General features: G+C 35.6%; 1 protein-coding gene across 2 annotated transcripts in view; it reads left to right on the forward strand.

The window, feature by feature from the left end:
- Positions 1-21279, forward strand: part of LOC124633571 — a 29977-nt gene extending 8698 nt beyond the window's left edge. Inside the window, exons 2-5 of one of the 2 annotated variants that reach the window (XM_047168851.1) lie at positions 3060-3189; positions 5468-5785; positions 16500-16614; positions 18795-21279. In XM_047168851.1, coding sequence (XP_047024807.1) covers positions 3060-3189; positions 5468-5785; positions 16500-16614; positions 18795-18935 — 704 coding nt within the window. In that variant the 3' untranslated portion in view covers positions 18936-21279. The remainder of the gene's footprint in view (positions 1-3059; positions 3190-5467; positions 5786-16499; positions 16615-18794) is intronic. The other variant, XM_047168852.1, reaches the window with a different exon arrangement.
- The last annotated feature ends 339 nt before the right edge of the window (positions 21280-21618 follow it).

The following is a 21618-nucleotide window of genomic DNA, read 5'->3' on the forward strand; positions in this document are numbered from 1 at the left end:
TGGTGAAATAAACGCAGTCATTTATGTCTTCCTTTAGAAATGTAACCCTCTAAAATAGATAACGACGTACATTTTCATTGTTTCTTCAGAACATTTACCCCTCTCATAGCCAATTCCCATTTCTTAATAACTTCTCGTCTAAAATATTGTAAATTGACTGAATGTTTAAAGAAAAGTTGGAACACCCTTATAGATACGAACCTCCTATAAATAAAGGTAGCGTCCATTTAGTGAAAATTACTGTTGTGTTTATATTTTCCAGGTCTATTTTTTAGCTAATAGCTTTTGTATTAATATTTCTACTTATTTCATACTAATTAAGTAATTTCAAAACTAAAACGTAGTTCTGAAATTAACTTTGCCTCAGGACAACAATCTATTCGTGTATCTTTTCCATATTTTTCTTTTGAGTTTTTCTGTCTCAACTAATGCGGTTAATTTAGCAGAAAAACAAACGAAGCATATTCTAAATTAAAAATGCAGAATTTTCCAGACTAATAATCTTGAAACTTATCTTAATGTTCGTCTGAGGAATTCTGTTTCTAATCTCAATATGAAATTATAAGGACCTATAAAGACCCAAGTATTTGTAAGATGCCGTCATCAGTGTCTTTAAAAGGTCTCTTTGTTTAAGAAACTAATTTATATTGTCTGTACCTTATCCCAGTCATTACAATATCTAATGAAGTACTCAGAAACTTCTAGAAGTTTTGTAAGATCAAGACGTTGACAAATGAGACCCTTAAGATATTTTCCGTCCCTAGCCTACGTTACGAAATCGTCATACCGCCGCGACTGTGAAAACTTACCTCCAGGTAGTGCCGATAAAGAAACTCATACACCTGTGAGAAACACCTACTTACCTACAAAACAATGTTATCTTACTAAGCTAAATAGAAACACAACGCAAGCGCTGACTACTCTACATTATGAGGTTAATGATGAATCAAAACAAATAGAGCAGCTACGTCATCGTGTCAAGGCAAGAATGACTTCCTATGGCATCGGAGCAATTCAATCAAGCTGCTGTGTTATACTATGCTTCTTAAATTGCTCCACGATTATGCTCGATTGAGTGAGAGCGTATGGTATAATGTGTACACGACACGCACACATGCAAAGACATCGTACGATGTGAGCCAGCCAATGGCAGAGAGCGGCGTGGTGGGCTCGGCTCCCCACCACACCATCGGAATGCATAGTGCTAAGAACGGCACTGTTAAAAATAACTACCTGTTTGACAGGATACACACGATGTCAGATGACGTTCGAGGCCATTGCCAATTTGTGAAGGGACTAATCCCGATGTTTTGCCGATCACCCCATTAGCAAAAATTTATATTTCAAGACTCACATTAAACGCGACGCAGTTGACATAGAAAAATATTGGAACTTTCCTAGACGAACCGGAATAAGTAGACAATGAAGGGGTAAAGGACAATGCGGTATAGCAAATAGGTTCTCTAAAATTTTCCGATCCAATCATAAGTGAGTAAACAGCTGATTGCGTGGACGCCACGTGAAACACGATCAGGCGTGGGTGACGCGAGCATGCGCACAAATAGGACTAGATAACAACACTTTCTAATACAACAGGACAGATGAATAAGAAAAACACATCAGCTGTATAATGAACTAGTAAACAACTCAGTCGCCCTGTATGCTTGGCAAAATTCTTAGTGGACCCAAAATCGTTCCGCCGTAAGTTATGCCAAAATGTCCATTCATTTATGTTTAGTTACTTCCGCGTGTGTCACTCGAAATTTTACTAATTCATTGTTTACGCAAAATAACAAATTAAGCTAACATGTAGAACAATCAAACACCGATATTGTTTAACGTGATGTACAACACAAAAATCATGGAAGCACCATTCGACAAGGATAGATGAGATTTTGAAGACGATTTGGCCATTCGTTTTAGTATTCAGCAGCTGCCTCTCACTGTGTAATAGAACCATCGTTCATCACTAGTTTCCAATAGGTGGGGCTATCATTTATCAGTAGTTCGACAAAGTAATACTGAACAGCTGCACAAGAATAGACCGGATAAATTAAATTTAAATTTATCTTCTGTAATGTGCAAGTGAATCCGAGAGATAGCGCTTGCTCTAATTTCTCACTTGATCGGAAGTAAATATCACTCATTGCAATAATGTTGTTATGACATCATGTAATTGATCTATCACTTTAATAAGCCAATCAATTTCTTTGTAACAACCATCAATGACAGAAAGTCAGAAGTCGAAAGATCGATAATTTGTCATATTATGTAAATCAGATAAATATTTATTCAATAAATGGACGTAAGAGTCATACGATTTATTTGATAAAGCCATTGTAATAATGTGCGATATAAATTCCTAGGAAAGTGACATCATAAGGGAGCTACGTTTAGGGATCTGATTACTGGATCATTTTGCCCTGTCAGTTGTAATACTGCAGAATTGTAAATCGTAACAGGTGACCTATCATTCTTTCCCAAGAGAATCATGTTTGAACGAATATGAGTACTTTGCAGTAACAATAGATTTACCTGGATTAACCAGACAATTAAGTAATTCTTTGCAAAGTTTTATAATTGTATTTTACCTTGGGTCCTATTAAAGATACCCTTTCAGGAATCCCGGTGTAGGCTCCGAATTATAAGTTTCTAGACTTCAAAGAGAGTTTAAGGAAAGTTAATTTAAACTTTTCACCTAACTAAATACAAGCTACATAGTGAAATATTTTGTAAAAGATGTTATTTTAGTTGTTCTCTTTGCCATTTTGCCGCGAGAGGTCAGAAAGATTATTATTGCTCCTATTCCAACAGAAAGTTATTTTAGCAGCGTATTTTTTCTAATTAAATTATTCTGTTTCAAGCTTTTCTACTTTATATGAAATCCTTTTGCCTATTCCATGTCTGAATCAGCATCGAATTAGTGGATATTGAAAATCGAAATAAGTGAAATTTTGGCGGGCGATATTTCATTCCACCTGTGCAAACACTGCAATATTTATTTATGAGCTCGTACCGACGGCTTGAATACGAAAATATTTGACTGTTCGTTTTGTCAGCAGGAGCTGTCAAAGGCCACTGCAATCGTGAAGAGGACCTACTGCAGAGATGTTCGATGGCCCTGCCTGTGCTAAGTTCACCAGAAATATCGTTTGCGCTCACACGAGAGGAATTGGACAAGAGTTGTGTGTAAGTTACTCAACCAACATTTCTTGACTTAGACATAATTAGTTTAATTGCTGTAAGAGTTGTAAATGAAGCAGTTGCAAGATTTGCTCGACAAGGTAATTTACAGTAATAAATCATTAATTAGGCACTAATTAAAATGTCCGCAACATATCACGTATTTACATTATGTATATTGTAATCGGTAATTATGAGAGAGAAAATTATATTTTCCTCAACTGATTTTACAGCTGGTTATCCCGGAAGGGTTAAACAGCGACGAGACGTTATCAACGTAGGAAAACTAAATGAATGAATATTTTTCCTATTAAGTTAAAAAAAAATAATTGAATAGGAAATACTTCAAGAAAGCCTTTCAATTTCCAATTACCAAACGCGCGGAAGAATGGACGCTAGTCTTTTTACTTCAACGATATCATGGTGCAACGATCTTTCTCATTTACGCTCAACCAAGAACTTAGCGAAAGTAAGTTTTGCTAAAGAGTTGGCTACGTCAAGGACGAGTAACTTCAGCGATGGAATGGCGCGGTCGGCACGCAGTTAGCTCATCTTAATTTAGTACTCTTGTTTGCGGTAAATAGCAATTTGAAACTAGTTGTCGGACTTCAGTCAGCGCTTCATAGAGCTGAATAGCCAATGAAGCACTTTACTGCGGTCGGGTCGGCAAACATTGAAATTACGATAAATTAGCATGCCTAATTCTGGCGGTAATTTTTTGACCGGCGGGATGTTCGTTTGTTTTGGCGAAGCTCCAGGCTATTCTTGGGTCCACTACGATGTTTACTTTAATGCATTTGTAGTAATAAGTGATGATATTAGCCCGTTTTTGTTTACGTATTTGTTTAATGCAGTTCTGGAATGATAATGCAAAACGATTCGAAATCATATTTCATGGTATTTCCAAGGTATGAGTCATAGAGGAAAATAAGGTTTGTTTATGTCGATCATGTTTTGTAAAATTATTAACTTTTATCAGTGTTTATCCGGCAAATTGATCATGCGAATTCACATTAGTCATATTCGATAGATAAAGCCATAATTCTTTTTTAACAAGCGCACTAACGCTTCTATGCGCAACATAAAATGTGAGTTCTATTTGAATGATATTTGAACTGGCGCGTCCTATATCATATTTTTGTGTAAAGTGCCCGTTCAATTTTACGGAAGCTCATATTACCTGTTCAAATCCACGTAACAAAAACAAAAAAATACTGAATTTGTTACGATCCACGATGGGGTTCTGTGGACCTTCATAAAAAGTGATAATTTAAACAAACAACCTACTCTATTTACCTCTAGGTCATTTCCATATGTGACTATGACTAACTATAGTTGGATTGATGATACCAATGTGATACAGATACATACATTTTGCGCAGATAGTAAATCGGAGCGTGTCTGTCTACTTTGCATAGCTCATCTGCAGCTAAACGGTTTCTAATAGAGCGAACAGCCGTACTAGTTGGCACTATTAGTTCTGTTGAACTAGATTTATGTAAATTGTACTTTCATAGTTATAACGCTGAATAAATAAATATACCTAGCAAGAAATAATCCGAGTAGGTTTTAATTCCTCACAAACTCATTATCACTTTGATTCTAAAATGTAGTTGTTAGATAATTGCTAAACTAGATTTTTCGTACGAAAACTAAACACAAGTGAAACCACAGCAACCATTAAGATCTTACTCCCACAAATAATTAACAGCTTCCATCCGTAACATATCTACAGGGAGTTACAAATGCGCACAACTCCCAACAGTGGATTGGGCAGGTGGCTCGAGGGTGAAAAATATGTACAGTCATGTTTTGTTGCCCGTAGTATATATTTTTGGGAGATTAACTCCCATATCGGTACTAACATGACCACGTTTGATTGAAAACGATAGCTTACTTACTGAATTCAGACACGAAGATTATTCTCACTTTCCCGTAACGTATATAGTATGATACTTTATGTAGTACCTACGTCCGGGTATTGGAATAATGTGGGTTCTCGCATATTTGTACGGAAATTGAAAACGTATGTGGAGCTCAGGAAAAAATGCGTCCGTTGACTTCGTGGCTGGTATTATAGGTACCATATTTTACGTAGATATACTTACTCTTCTACCTTACCTTCTACTCTTTTACCTTCTGTACCTGGTATAATAAGAACTCTTTTCATCAAAATTAAAAAAAAAGTACCTATTTATTTATTAGTCAGCATAAGTTTGGGGGGATGCCACAGGGCAACACACTCGAACCACTACTATTTTTTAATACCGACACATTGTTACAGAGAGCTTCGTATGGGCATCAAATGTATAGACAACTACACAAATGTCTGCATGGAAAAGCACGAACAAGTTGTATTCCGCCGAATCTACGCTGGCATCACAGACGTGGTCCAAGAATTATGTACCAGAGGAAAGTATCAGGACGAGTACTTGAAACACGCAGATTGTGTCAAAATGGTCAGGTCTGACTATGAGACTTGCAGTAAGAACTATGAACTGACGCTGATGACGTTGGGCAGTCATCAGCAAGGAGATCAGTACCAGACTGATCAGACGGGACTCGTTACTACCCATGAGGATCACCTTAGAACTGTTTGTTGGTAAGTGTGTTTTTTTTTATATAATAGTAATAATACCGGCTTTACGCCGAATATCGTTCTCATTCTCAACACCTTCAAAAACATATTTAACAAGTCCATTTTCAGTGGAGACGAGCTACAAAATCAATAAGCATTGAATCGACAAACATAGACAATTCCTCCAGTTATAAGGGCTAATAGCTCCTAGATAGTCATCCATATACCTCACATTATTTATTATGTTATTTAAGCGTGGAAAGTGCACTTACTTCGCAGATCCATCTAAATGTATAGAAGTGTTCTTGTCACAGACCACTTTCTAGTAATATTCACCTTGAGACATGGAACTGTCATAAAAATCCCATTCACGTAATTACTAGGTACGTTTTGGCACCTAAATTGGTAGTCGTAGTAAGGTGTTGGTGCCAAAACTGCCCAATATTATCTTTGTTGATTCTCAGAACTATTGTGAGTTGTGACGGGATGATTAACAATCATTATTGAGATTTTATGCTCAATTTTTGTTCAGGACAGTCTCGTCAGTGTCTTGTTTTACCGGTTCTATATAGGTGTCTGTAACCACAATTTGTAAAAAAAATACCATTTCGATGGCTCTCTGAAAAACATCATCGCGTTTTTATTATTTATTTTACACCGCGTGAATTCTGCGAACTTCAAGAATGAACGCTGCTCGTGGAATATGCAAAATGAAATAAAACTGATTTCGGGACACCGTGTTGTTCGTATTGCATCAGAATGCAAAACAAATTACAAAGGCGAATAAAACAAAATCCTTTTTCCTTTTATTGTTGTTTATTGAGTTATGAAAAAAAAAAAAAAAAAAAAAAAAAAAAAAACATTTTTATTTCTCACCACAAGGATACAAGTAATAAGCTAGTATAGTAACACATAATTTCACATTATATTATAGTGGTTCATATGCCACAAACGTTACACCCTATCCCCTGAACTAGGTATAGCCTGTATCTCAGGAGATAGTTTGTTCAGTACAAGTCTCAATCATAATTGATTAACTTTTGTGTGTCACTGCTCAGATCATGTCATTGCTTTATTGATTTACGATGAGAGAAATTATTATTATTTTCTATTTTTATACAAAATTTAAAAAAATAATGCATGCAGAAGTAGTGTTTGGTATGTGATGTGTGAGGTGTGTTGGTGTAATTGTGAAGATATATATATAGTACATGTGTGGTGTAATATGTATGTGTATGATTGTATGATGATGATGTGTATGATTATATGGTAAAGGTAAGCAAGTTTTCAGTCTCTTGGTAATTTAGTTGTAATAGGTACTTTTTAACTAAATTTTTAGCTTCATGTGTGGTTAGATTTTGGATGTTACAGTTTTTGTTTATTCTATTGTAAAGTTTAGAACTCATGACATAGTAATGTCTTTCTGCGAAGGATGTTGTATGTGAAACTCTAGGACAAGGTGGGGGGTTCCTGCGTCTGTTGTTGTTGCACTGGAGTGGGGAAACTGTCCTGTGTCTTCTCTGAATAGATGCGAGCACATAAAGCTGCCTGATACTTAACAACTGACAGTCAGCATAAAGGTGTGTTGTTGGATATTTAAATGGCTTTCTAGTCATGACTTTGAGGACAGCTCTTTGAGCCCGCTCCAACTCAAGGAATCTGATTTTTGACGCTCCACCCCATACTGGGATGCAGTAATTGATAACAGATTGGCACAGAGATACATAGATTTTTTTGAGGAGCTCTGGCGATGCAGATTCTCTGAGGGTCTTAAATAGAAAAATCATTGTTCTCAGTCTGGCCATTACCTTGTTCAGTTGTTTGTCCCAGCGAAGATGTTCATCAATTTGAATACCCAGATATCTGACTACAGTAGCAGATGTTAGAGGTTGGCACTGACAGTTCTGTGACTTATCTGGACAAGAGTGTGCTATTATGTTAAATGAATTGGACGGTTTTTTATTTTTCCTTATCGTGAATGTTACATAGTAAGTCTTATTTAGATTTAGAGTTAGTAGGTTAGCATTCAACCAAGCCATCATTCTAGCAAGGCAATCCTCAGCCATCTCTTTAACAGATTCCCAACTAGGTCCATGTATCACAATCGCAGTGTCATCTGCGTACGTATATATATTTGTATTTGGTGAGGAGATTTTACAGAGGTCATTTATATAAATTTTGAATAAGGTTGGACCCAATACACTCCCTTGAGGCACACCAAACGTTACAAGCTGTTCGTCGCTAAGGTAGGAACCGATTTGAACTTGCTGTGTCCTATTTGTTAAATAATCTTTGAATAATAGAAGAGGGTTTCCTCTGATACCTATAGTCTCTAGTTTAGATACAAGTATGGGAACAGAGACTGTGTCGAACGCTTTCGCCATGTCTAGAAAAATGCCTAAACATTTGTTTTTGTCGTCTAGTTTACTTGCAACGAACTGTGTTAGGTCCAGTACAGCATCTTCAGTGGATACACCACTTCGGAAGCCATACTGGTTATCGGCAATAATGTTGTATTTATTTAAAAATTCGTTAAGTCGGGTATTCAAAAGTTTTTCGAGTATTTTAGACAATGCTGATAATACTGTTATAGGTCTGTAGTTGTCGACACAGTCTCTGTTTCCTCCCTTGTGAATTGGGTGGACGACTGCCTTTTTAAATGCCTGGGGAAATACTCCTGTTTTAATGGATTGATTGAGTATATGAGTTATGGGTCCTATCAGTGATTTTCTACAACACTTTAATAGATTGGATGATATTTTATCCCATCCCGTTGCGCAATTGCTACGTAACTGCAAGATTACAGATTCCACCTCACTTTCATTGGTTTCAAGGAGAACAAATGAGTTTACCGAGGGGGGAGATTCATTTTGTGATAGATCTGACCGTCTGTTTTGACTCTCAGAAATTATTTTATGTGCTAAGTCCTTGCCAATATTAGTAAAATATGAACATACCTGGCCAACAGCTGTAGCAGGATTGTTATGGATATTTAAGAGTTCTGTAGGCGATTTTTTATTTTGTTTTGTATGGGTTATGTCTCTGATTACGTTCCATAAGGCTTTAGGATTGTTGCCAGCTCGACGAATTTCAGATTTTTCGTATTCTGTTTTTAGTCTCCGGAGAAGGCGATTGCAAAAATTGCGATATCTTGTATACGTTATCTTTAAAATTAAATTATCAGGAGTCTTGGCTGTCTTTTTATGAAGTCTGTCTCTGTTTGCAATGCAGCGCAATAGCCCTGGCGTTATCCACGGCTTAATATTTCTTTTTCTTCTAGAGATTTTAACTATTTTTGTATGTTTTTTTATTACCGATGTTAAGAATGAGATAAACTTATCAGTGGTCACATTGGCATCTTGTGATTGCAGAATATCAGAAAAATCTGAGGTTTCGAGCTCTTTTTTAATGGCTTCATAATCTACTTTATTCACAATGTTGTTTGGTTTTTGTTTTGAGTTAAGTTTTTCTATGGACAGCAAGATCGGTATATGGTCAGTGATGTAAGTTTCAACTAGTATGGATGTGGCTGGAAGTGTAGATTTTAGGAAAATGTGATCTAAGCAATTACCAAGCCTAGTTGGAGAGGTGTGAGTTGGTAACAGCCCATATGTTGCATTTAATATTAGATACTCATTGCTTCGTTCATCTTCATTGTCAGATTTTATATCTATGTTAATATCTCCTATTAGGGCAACACTACCATACCCCGTTAGGTTTTCATATACATTATTTAGACTATCCAAGAAATTTTCAAAATTTTGCCTATGCCTGTAGGATGGCGATCGGTAAATAGTAATAAGTGCCAGTTTGTTTTCTATACAACAGATAAGACAGTTAGCGTTGGTAAACACGGGCTCATTAATAGTACAATTCAGTTTTTCATCAGTGTATATGATTATGCCATCGTTTTGATTAGAAGTGTTTTTGGTATAGTGAGAAGTGTAGCCATCCAAGATAGGTATTTTGCTGACTTTACTCAGCCAGCATTCTGTAAGAACGATAATGTGAATGTTAGTTTTTATTGTAGATAACAGTATTGTTAAATCGTCGTAGTGTTTATTTATGCTTCTTATATTTAAGTGCAATATTTGTATAGATTTGTTATGTTGTGGTAGATAGATATTACATTGTTCCGGAGTACATTTAATTGATTTTGCTCGTGAGATCGATTCGAGGTCTTCGTTTAGCTTAATTATATCAGTCATTATTGAATAGCAAATACACAAAAGAAAGTTCCCATACGAGTCTGTGTACTTATACTCATGCTGATACCTTTATTCCGTAGTTTGAGTGATGTCAAGTGTATTAAATGTGTGAAATAGTGTGTAAGTTGTATGTGTGATATTTGTATAAACATATGGATTGATATTAAGAAACATGCATGCAAAAACAGAGGATTACCAGAAAAACATGTTATGTTTAGCAAGTATGTAACAAGGCAAACACTTAGCACAAGTAAAAATAACAGATAATAAAGTAAAAGTCATGCTTCCCTATGCAGGTCAGCTAAACACTTTTCAGATGTGACAATTATCTGCTTTGCACCTGTATCTTTGCGAATAAAGATATGACCATTTGTAGACCAGCAGAATTTGTAGCCGTTGTTCTTTGCAAATTCGCGAGTTATATGAAATAACTTTTTTGAGCTAGACGGCAAGAAATCCGCAACATAGATTGGAAGTCGCTGTCCCGGAATGCCGGCATGCTCGGTGTTCAGCATTTTCTCCTTGCTTCCTGCATTTTTATTGAATTGCCGTGCAGCAGCTAACATATTTTGTTTTGCCTTCACTGATACAAGTTCCACAACAATAGGGCGGGTCGTACCTGGTTTGCCCGGGAGGCGGTAAATATCCCGTAACTCAGATGCCACTACCGGCATCCCGACAGCTTTCCCGATACTGCTTACTGACCGTATTAAATCCTCATTGTCTTCCTTATCCATTTGCGGAATGTTCCTAATTTCCAGGCACGACGAGCGGGTCCTGAGCTGAAGATCTTGTATTTTCCTCTCTAGATTTAACATTTCAGCTCTTTGTTCTTGACGTTGGTTCTGCAGATCAGCAATCTCTTTTCTGAGATCTTCGTATTGTTGATTGATGAAGTTCATTGAGTCTTTTATTTCAGCATTCGATTTCTGTATTGCCGAGGTTTGCAACTTCAATTCGGCGATATCAGTCACCAACATAGACATTGCATCGTTCTGCTTTGCAATAATTTGTGAGAAATGATAGTCCTGGTCAGCCTTCCATGTTTCTAGCATTTCCTTTATGTCAGCTTTGAACTCTTCGAACATGTTAACCTCACTCGGTGAGAGCTCAGTGCGAGGGCGCTTGTATCGTGCAGTGTTTATAAAACTCGTATCGCTTGGCGTTAACATATTTAATTCTGGGTCTGATTGAGTGTGATCATCGCGTGTGGGTGTGTGGAAGGTGGTTGTAGGTGGAGAACGTCGTAGTCGAGGCATAACAGCTAGTCCGTAATTAATCGTTACTCAGGAATCCTCGTTCAAAACAGGTCGGGGTGGCGCCACCAGTCGCTTGTGCTTGCAATGCAAATTAATAGCACTGTGAACGTCGCTGGAACGCTTAGGCTAATTTCTACGTTGAGATGTTGGTAGCACTGTCACAGATGTAGGTATACGGGACTTTCGTCTTTATTACGTTCACTCAGGCATGAGGTTTCCGTGCACTCGCGTATTTGCACTATGAAATGGCAGTTTTTTGTTAAAGTTTGTTTATTAATTATTGTTCAATGTAGATTTCCCAAAGGATTGAAAACAGTTAATAGGTAATTTCACTGCACCAGGTTTGTATCTTGAGAAGAAATACACTTGTCGACAGGCGTTAACTATTTTTACGATTAGGAGATACAACGACACGACTTGAGCAGCAACGATGACAGGTGATTGGGACAAAGAGTGACTTCCCATAGTGTAAATCATAATTTTAAATATTTGTCTCTGTTTGCCACAATGAAGTAAAAGAGAACGGACGTTCACACTTTGTAGAGATGTTTAAATCCCTTTTAATCACTGTCTTGTTTATTTTGTTTACAAAGTCACTGTGCATGCATAATTCAGTGTAACAAAACCTACAGAGACCGCTGTTTCCACAGCACATCTCTAGAAGTTTCCAACAAGTCCCGCTTTTATTTGAGTTGAGGCACTTACAGTAAAATCCATACTGATAAATGCAGACTTCTCGCTAAATGCTCAAAGTGCGCCATTCGCCGACAACAGTCTGCAAATTGTTTTGCTTGAAAACTTTCTTTAGGGGTTTGCGGTAGGTTTAAATCTTGTTGGTATGTTTACATAATGCATCATAATATGTGAAAATAAAATCACGCCAAACAAGATAAGATAGTTAACGTCATCGTATGATTCTTGATAATATCTTCATCAGTATTTTATTTTGATGTGATAGTAATCTTTAACATTTTTGGCATTTTAGGCTATTAAGATAGTTTATCTGCCCCATCGGTTATATTTCTTTGCCGACCCACGTGGCTTGATTCGCTGCTATCATTTTAGATTACAAAGATTTCCAGTAAAAACATTAATATGTATTAAAAATCTCGAGCTGATCCAATCCAACTACATTAATACGAAACGCGTAGGACAAACTCGTTTATATCGAGTCAACGCCGTGCGCCCGTCGCTTCAGCGATTAGGTATTTTGTTTTTTGGCAACCGACAAGGCCGATATCTATTGAGAATCAACACAGTTTCATACATAAATACATTGTTATTTTTATATCGGGTGTGTCGTTCATAATCACATTAAATTAAATGCGTTAATATACTGGTTAATATACGTCATTAACACAAAGATAAAAGAAAAATACGTAAAAATAAAAAAATGATTTTTTCAAACAAAGTAAATGGAATAAAAATGTGCAAAAATTAGAACACCATATAAAAGTCAGTCATTACAAATAACTGAAATTCTCCCTTGAAAACTGACAGCTGTCAACTGATCAAAACATACGATACTCCCAACTTCATCTCTGCTTTACACATGATGTTGTAAATTATAAAAACGAAAAATGACTCCTGTGGCTAAACCACTGAATGGATTAGGTTATTTTTTTTACAATTCGTCATAGAATATCATAAAGTATATGTGATATGATTTAATGTGATTGTGAACGACACACCCGATATTATGGAACTAAGCACGATCTGTTTGCAATTCTGGGTCTATAAAGGCATCTCTTCAGACGAACGGCGTCACTCAGTTTCAAGATGCGCAAATTAAACTGTCATGGAAGTTATCAAGAGAAGTCCTAGAGAGTGGGTACTTCAAAGAGTCGGGAGGAGTCCTGAATATTGAATAGTCCGCGTTAGTAAAATATTCAACAAATCGAACAGTCTCCCCCAGCCTCACGAACTAATTACTTGTCTGAGGCGTGATTTCCACTGATAATAGTACTTATCTGTACCAATTTACATGTAAATTAACAACGCCCGCCTGTGGTTCGGGCCCTGTCGACTTTGTAATATAATATTTTTGGTTTAGATTTTGACCGTGTCTTTGTATAAGATCGCAGTGAATGAAAGTCAAATATTCCATTAAATTAAGCTTGATGTTTACGGCCCGGGGCAGTATTTGTAGAGGTAGCGAAATTCCAAATTTTTTCTTATAAAAGTATTCATCCAAAAGATTTCGCGTTCATTAATTTCATCGGGTTTACGTAAATTTTAAGAATGTTCTGGATAAGCTGATGTTAGGAGGCTGTCCGGGAGACATTGAGCGTCCCTCTTCTCACCATTAAACCCTGATTAAGATTCAGTTTGGATTAAGTGGTGTACTTAAGAGTTTTCGATGTGTTAATGATTCCTTTATCCCGCCATTCCATACAATTGAATCAGCAATTTGTCAGATGTTTGTTGATTTATGAAAAAGGAAAACGGCGTATTCTTTGTCAGTTTTTTCTCCCTTATCTCGATGCTAACGAGTTTTTGTTCGCATAATGCAAGTTATTTTCAGCAAAGTTTGGTAAAAGTATTATTTTTAGAGTGCAGAATATCATTTGCATTGGAATGTGGTGCGTTTGGTCAGTTTTTTCTAGTTAAAATATTCGTACACTATCAGAGGATTTATACATCGCTGGCCATGCACTGACACAATGGAAAGATGAACAAAAACAGTGCTATTTCCACACTGAAAAAAGCAACTGCGCGAACTGTGCCGACTGTGACTCTAGCTGAATTAAACTGTGCATTTTATTTCAAAGATAAAAATAATATGTGAACATTATTTTAACGGAACACACACTGATAGTAGTCTCAAAAGATGTCCGAATGTGTTTTGTGCTTTAGACGCGCATCCTTTTGTTTTTTAGTGTTTTATGTTCACATTTGTAATATTCAGTAGGTTTTATGAGATTTTAATTTAGATTTCCTTCCGCATAAAGATTTTTTAAATAAAATTATGCAGCTATGTACCTGTACCTTTACCATATGCTATAATATTCGCTATATATCTAGTTTCTATTTTACTGCTGCACTGTTCCAAAAGACATATAAGCAGAATAGGGTAGTCATAAAGTTTCACTCTTGAACATATACTTACTTGGAAATTTTTCGGTGTACTTTAGTTTTATGCTTAATTTCCTTCAAATTATGGACCCATTCAGAGGTACTTGGCTAGGTTGCCAAGTATTTTTTTATCTACAATACTAGAGTAATCACTTAAAATACCTAAATTAATAAATTAGTTTTCAAAGAAAGATTTCCCTGTTCTTATAAAGTTTCTGAAAAAACTGTGTGATAAAAGAAACAGTACAGTGATCCGTCTTTGAAAGTTAATTAATCACGACAGTGCTCCTAGTTCCAGTTTTTACATTCGCTGCTGTTGTAAAGTCTTTGAAAAAATATTTTTATACTATAAAACATTTTATTGTTGCTGTTTTAAGTAATTTCGAGGCGGACTTTCGACTTGATTTTCAAATTCTAGGCTGTAAGAAGATCTAATTCTATTTAATTAAAGCATAGATAACAAACATGTTTGTTTTTCATCACGTCAGCTTTGATTTATAATAACCTACCCCTTTATTCTTCCAAACCAAATCATTCAACGGTCACGGTATAATCAAACATTTTATTGCTAAAATTAAGACGTTTAAATATCTCATTCAATTCAAACATAAGTGCAATTACGGCCTACCATCATAATGGCGATAATTAGGCCTCATCATACGTAATAGGCTCTCATGATCGGCCGGTAATTGGCCATCGTTTACAAGTCTACGTGCGGGTTAACGTAGGGTCTCGCTTGTCCGCAAACTGTCTACAAATTACAACTTCTAGTTCAGTTTGATACTCCGCTCGACCTTTGTTTTATTGCTAGGAAGTAGTGGTCTGTATCATAGATTGATACGGTTTATAAATATAGATCTTTGTTTAAAAATTAATACATCATCATATGCGTGACCTAATAGTTGTTTATCAGGTTAGCTCTTTGGGCCTAAATATCAAAATGGCTGACCATCAAGGGTACGAACACATAACTACCTCTATGAATGCATTAAAAGTCGTCCTAATAATTGAAGAAGTCAATTGGCTCCAATAGCGACGATTGACATGGACAATTATGTATTCACTTCTGCAATAACTATGAACAAAATATAATGAAGTGGAGTATCATCTGAATGATTTTATTCTATTGCTTCATTGCTGTCTACTTATATATGAAATGTAAATGTGTATGTTACGTCGTATGCTCTGAACAGGTTATTGGTAATATCAGGAATTAAGCTTTAGACAGATTAACGTTTAGACAGTCTGCAAACTAGGTAGATCGGCTTGTCAGTTTGATCGTGATTGAGATCCTGCTCTTAAGACGTCAGCTTTCTACATATAAGGAAGTTATCTATGTATGTTATTTTTATAGAAAAAACGGACTATATATTTTTGAATGAATGTAAAAACAAAATTAACATTGAACCTGTTAAGTGATCTTTAAATTAATACAGCAACATAAAAAATACTCTGGACGAAGAAATAAAAGAACCCTAATGTTTTATGTGGTTCAAAACGACTGTTAAGTATATATTTTAAATTCTAATAACAAATCTTTGACGTTCGTTTGTTTCCAAGGTCACTTTATTCCTAGTTTGAATTTTGGAACTGTTGTTTACTACCTATAATATTGCTGGCCGGTACGATATCATTTTGGCCTGCTACTAACCCTCCTTGATACCTTTTAAACATGGCATACAGGAATATAGTCTCTAACAGTTTAATATTCAATTTAAAATATGATATTTTTGTTAGTAGCGAAGGAGGGGATTTATTAATACCTCGTTTTCCAGCAGTTAAACAGACATAAGCTACCATACGAGTTTAGAATAAATACCCAATTTCAAGTAGTTGATTACAACATTTCACAAAATAAGATTATCCTTCTGAAAAACTGAGCGGCGATCGACATAAGATCTTTAAGAATTGCGGTTAAGAAAGCAATTACAATATTACATCTCTTTCTACATCTCTCTCTAATTACCTTTGCGAAAAAAAGGTGTTACCGAGTAATTATAATGGCCCCTTTATTTTCACTTTTAAGCAAAAACTTTAATAACTGTAGCTGATTCCGAACAGAAATTCATTAAGCCCCTTCTATGCAAATTAAGTGATATTAAAATTAAAAGTGATCAGCGATTTTGGCCTTTACGTCTTTAAGTTTAAAGGTTACTTTGGTTTTGTGGGATGTTTAATAAAGTTTGTTATTTTCAGTTCATTCCAAGAGTACCTGATGTGCTCCGAAGAAACCGTGCAGAGGTCCTGTGGCGACGAAGCGGCCTTATTCACTAGCGCTTTCCTTAAGAGGATGGCGTCTAATATCATTAAGGTTAGTTAATCATTTATTTAATAAAGAAAACTTCAATACTATTAAGCAAAGATTTCTCCTGCAAGTGTCTTAAGCCCATCTGACACGCAAAACAAAAAAAACGGTAAGCCTCTTAGACCCTGGCCAAGACTGCCGGCGCGGCGCTGGTAACTAACTAGACTGTTTTTATTGGGCAGTAAAATCGGCAAAACAAAATGTATGTCTGGAGGAAATTCTTGTATACTTTCGTGATGTTTTCCGTTTATTACACACATCAAAAGTGTCTAGGGATCAACATATATTTTTGCAATAACTTTTCTCCTGATTGATATTAATTAAAATTTTCTTTAAGGATTCATCAAATAAAGTGTTTTCGTTTGTCACAGTAACGATAAACCAAGTCACCTTTGCACTAATAAAGAAATTTGCCATTTTCCTAATAAAGGGATTTTTGACATTTGAAACACTAACACAAAAGTTCGAAAAAAAAGACTGAAATAACAGTTTTCTTTAAAAGTTTATTGGGTAACTTAAACAATTAATAATCCGTGTTTCTACCGCGAACACTAACAACACAAGAACATCGGTTTGGCATACTCAAAATGAGTTCATCCAAATCACGATGTGGAATGGCCGCCCATGTTCGTTGCAACAACAAAAAAAGGTCTTCTTGCGACTGGATACCCTCCATATTCGGCAGAGCTCTTCTCTGTAGCATATCCCATGCATGCTCAATCGGGTTCAAGTCTGGCGACTGAGCAGGCCAGGGCAGGACATTGATGTTAGCTGCCGCGAGAGTCTGTCTTACAACTCTTGCGGTGTGCGGTCGTGCATTATCATGCATTAACTGAAATAAGGGACCGATTTGCACTTGTAGAGGAACGATGACGTCTGATACAATCGTCTCAGCATAAATTTGAGCGTTGAGGTTGCTTCTGATCCAAATCAACTCAGTTCTTCCGCCGATCCAAATACCCGCCCATACCATGATGGTTCCACCACTATAAGGATGGACTTCCTGGCAGGATTTTAATCGCTGTTGGCGTCCAGGGGTTCTCCAGTGTCGTATACGTCTTGTATCCGGTCTCATACCAAAACGAGACTCATCAGAAAAGCACACGAAACGCCATTGTTCTTCTGCCCAATTTCTGTGTTCAAGAGCCCATTGATATCGAATCCTACGATTGTGCATTGCTATAGGTGGTACCCGTAGCGGTCTTCGGGAATGAAGGTTCACTTCATGCAAGCGGTTTCTGACTGTTTGGTCGCTAATTAAGTTCCCTGAAGAGTGATGAAGCCTCACGGCTAACATCATGGCGGTTATTGTTGGAGCTCTTCGAGTTAAGATTTGAATGTATCGGTCTTGTCTCCGTGTGGTGCAGCGATACCGTCCTCCATGGCGCTCAGCTACGGTACCAGTGCTTCGGTAACGTGTCCAAAGTCGACTGATAACACTCTGACTTGTATTCAGAGCTAAAGCCACAGTACGTTGCCGGGAACCAGCTTCTATCATTCCCACGGCTCTGAGCATTTCTTCCCTGCTTAAATGACGTCGCCGCTCCATAATAACGTTGGTTTTAATCAGTAGTAGGGAAACAGTAGCACTAATAATGTCTTCAATGCGTTGTATGTGTTTATAGGGAAAATATTGACAGCTGATTTTCATCTTTTACTCGAATTTGATTCACAGTTCCTGATTCAAATTATGAAATGCACCAAAAAGGATCCATATAAATTTATAAAATCATAAATTTATTACAAAGCCACATCTCAATCTCAAGAAATCCGCATAAAAATGCTTGATCCCTAGACACTTTTGATGTGTGTACTTACATAGAGTACGGTTTCCCTTACATACATATATGGAGACATAAACATTTTCAAAAGAGCAGAGCTTTCCGAACTCGCAGAAGTTTCATTATTTCTTTCACAAAATTACGAGTTTCCGAAATTCCGAAGTCAAGCCGAAGAGACAATGTCGTGACGGGAAAACTCTTCCGATTTTGTTCGTGACTCCCAAACTGTGGTTCGCGTTGTAAATTTTATATTCAGTGGCGAACATTGTTTCATTTTGTAACTGAAACTATTAGCGAATTCCTATTGCGGTTAACCACCTTTCGGATAGTAATATAAGCCCTTATTAATTAACATATTTTCCTTGAATATTTCGTAATTTGTGAATAATGTGTTTTATTTTACAGAATTTCTGCTTCGAATACAACAGGCAAGAATGCGGTTTACCCGACAAGGGATCGCACCTCCTCCATAGTGTTCTTTTAATCAGTGCTGCCACTCTCACGCACTTAGCATTTTATGCAACTGATAACTTCGTCGCCACGTAAGTTTTTCGTGCAAGGAACAATATAGAATTTGAATTTAGAACGCTGTGCGGTGTGCAATTGCCAGTAACAAGTTTGTCAATGACTGATGCAATGTGTAATGAACCGTAAGACATGAATGCGGGTGAGTGTTGGAGTTCCTCGGTTATAAACCTGATAGAAACTATTTATTGTAGTTATTATAGATTATAATCTCATTGTTTTACGCCTTTTTCGTCGTCCATTGTAAATTGTGTAAGTAGTAAATTATGAACACTGAGTGTTTTATGTAAATAATTTCACTGCGTTGTTGCCAAATAATTGTAGTCATTGATATTTGTAGATTTATTTTTATATTTTTAACATTATTACCCGGCTATGACATAAGGAAATGAAGCATCCATAGTGTCTATCAATGTAAGACAAATTGTTTGTACTTATTAATGTTACCATTGATTGACTATAAAATATAAGTTTCATAAATTTTTTAAAAGAACGTTCTTTCCTTAATAACATCAGTGGTCGGGGTCAAATGGATCAATATGTTTATGGTATCGTTTTTATGGTATTAATTTAAGAGCTGCAAAAAGTACAGACACTTAAAATTGCTCAATAAAACATAAAAAAGGCATTCTCTTTTGAAATTACCAGATTGAATTAATATGTCTAATAATGATGAATTTATGAAATTATTAAATGTTAATTTGTTACTATATATGTATAAATAATTACTGTATATTTACGTGTAGATATACTATATAGCTTGTAGATAATATTTTATAAGGATGTCAGTCTTTATATTAAGCTCAGAACATCCTGTGATAGATTATAAGTAGTAGCATTGTGTCAACGTTTTGTACATAACCCTTCTTCCAAGTTGGTTTAAAATCTACTATGGTACAACCATCGACAATAGTGCAAAACCTTTTTACTCAAACTCATAACGTACTTACACTTAGGTGCAATGAATCAGGGAACACAGTGATATTTATAACTAAATACGACGATGTATGAATATCTAAGGTAAGATTTTTGCAACTGATCAGTATTTATTGCTCGTCAGTGTAAATACGTGACTGAAAACTGCCGATGCCTACTAGGTATACTTATTTTCAATTTTGTCGATGGCTGTACCTTCGAAACCGTCTTTTATTATTACGAAAACTTTATTCATTTGTTATTTATTTATGTAGTTTCATCATTGTTTTATTAATTATGATAATTTTAGTCATTCCTTGTGTAGTTTTGTATTTTTTTTTATGGACGTGGAAAAAGTAGGATAAGCGAACATATGGAAAAAATATGTCAACACAAAATCGTAAATACCTTAAGCGTTGCTACTACAAAGTACCCATAGCAATCATTAAAACAACTTTTGACATAAAAACTAGTTTGTCAACATGTGCCTAATTTAATAAAACTTTTGGCAGCTAATTGCTTTATATACTTACTACTATCAATATACTCTTAATTATAAATTAATTTTATATTTACTATATTCTCCGCGTTATCTAAATATCCTTGGAAAATATTACAATGAATTATATTTTACTTTATAGATGTTAAAAGTTGTGTACAGTTGATTGAACTTTAATTTCAATTGTTATATTGTGTCAAATATGTTACTTATATTATAATGTAATTTAAAAGTTAGGTAGCTTTGCGCTTATTATTTAAAAAAAATATATGAGTGATTTTAAAGGGTTTAGGGTACCTAAGACGAGAGAGAAAGAGGAGGAAAAATGTTTTACCATATCTAGAAAATTATTTAGCCAATCTCTTCCCAATTTTCTTCGATTTGTAAGGCAGGTAAACCCAAATAGATATAAAATATCTACATATCATTACCTCTATGATTTTTGTAGATCTGTCTAAGTGTAAGGACTAAAGTGCATTGTTTTTTCGAAAAAGGTAAAGTATCCATTGATATATCATACAAAGAATAGAAAGTAAGGTATAAACGCTGTCGCAATTTTTGAGTACTTATATCTTTTTACTTTTTATTTTATGCAATAAAATATGACTTCTTAATGAGCATAAACTTGCAAATTTTTATTAAGTACCAGAAAAGTAAAAGCTAATGTAGGTACTTATACCATGATTACATTTTACATATATAATTTTATATCTTTTTCTGACGAATTCACTGTACTTACTTACCTTAGGTACCTTCTTTAAATTTTGCTTATGTGGGCAAATAGATCCCAATCAATGGATACTGTACCTTAATTCGTCAATGATATTGTTAATGATTGAGTATTTTACTACGTAATAGTATACTCGTATCTTATAATTAGGCGATGGATGTAAAAGACATAGTCTTTTAGAGATTATTCATTTATGAAAATAAATGAGTTGAGAATTGGAACGTATTTATTTTATTTCATTAAAATTGAACATCTAAATGAAACATAAGTAATCTTTGTTACTATATGTACTTAAAAGCTACACTAAAACTGAGCACGTTTTCTAGAAAGATCATAGCTAACTACGGAGAATCGTGCCTTATACTCTCACACCTATAAGCCGTATGACAAGCAGGTTGCAATGTTTCCCTTGAATTTACTAGAGAAACATAGTAAGACGCTCCCGTGATACTTGTGTTAAACATTGCTCTTACTTCAACATCAGGAACCGGTGTTAAAAAACACGTACTTACGTTAAAATTTAAACACTGCCTCTGTTATATTAAACAGTACACTCATTT

The sequence above is a fragment of the Helicoverpa zea genome, chromosome 9 (genome assembly GCF_022581195.2).
Source record: "Helicoverpa zea isolate HzStark_Cry1AcR chromosome 9, ilHelZeax1.1, whole genome shotgun sequence".
Lineage (NCBI taxonomy): Eukaryota > Metazoa > Arthropoda > Insecta > Lepidoptera > Noctuidae > Helicoverpa > Helicoverpa zea.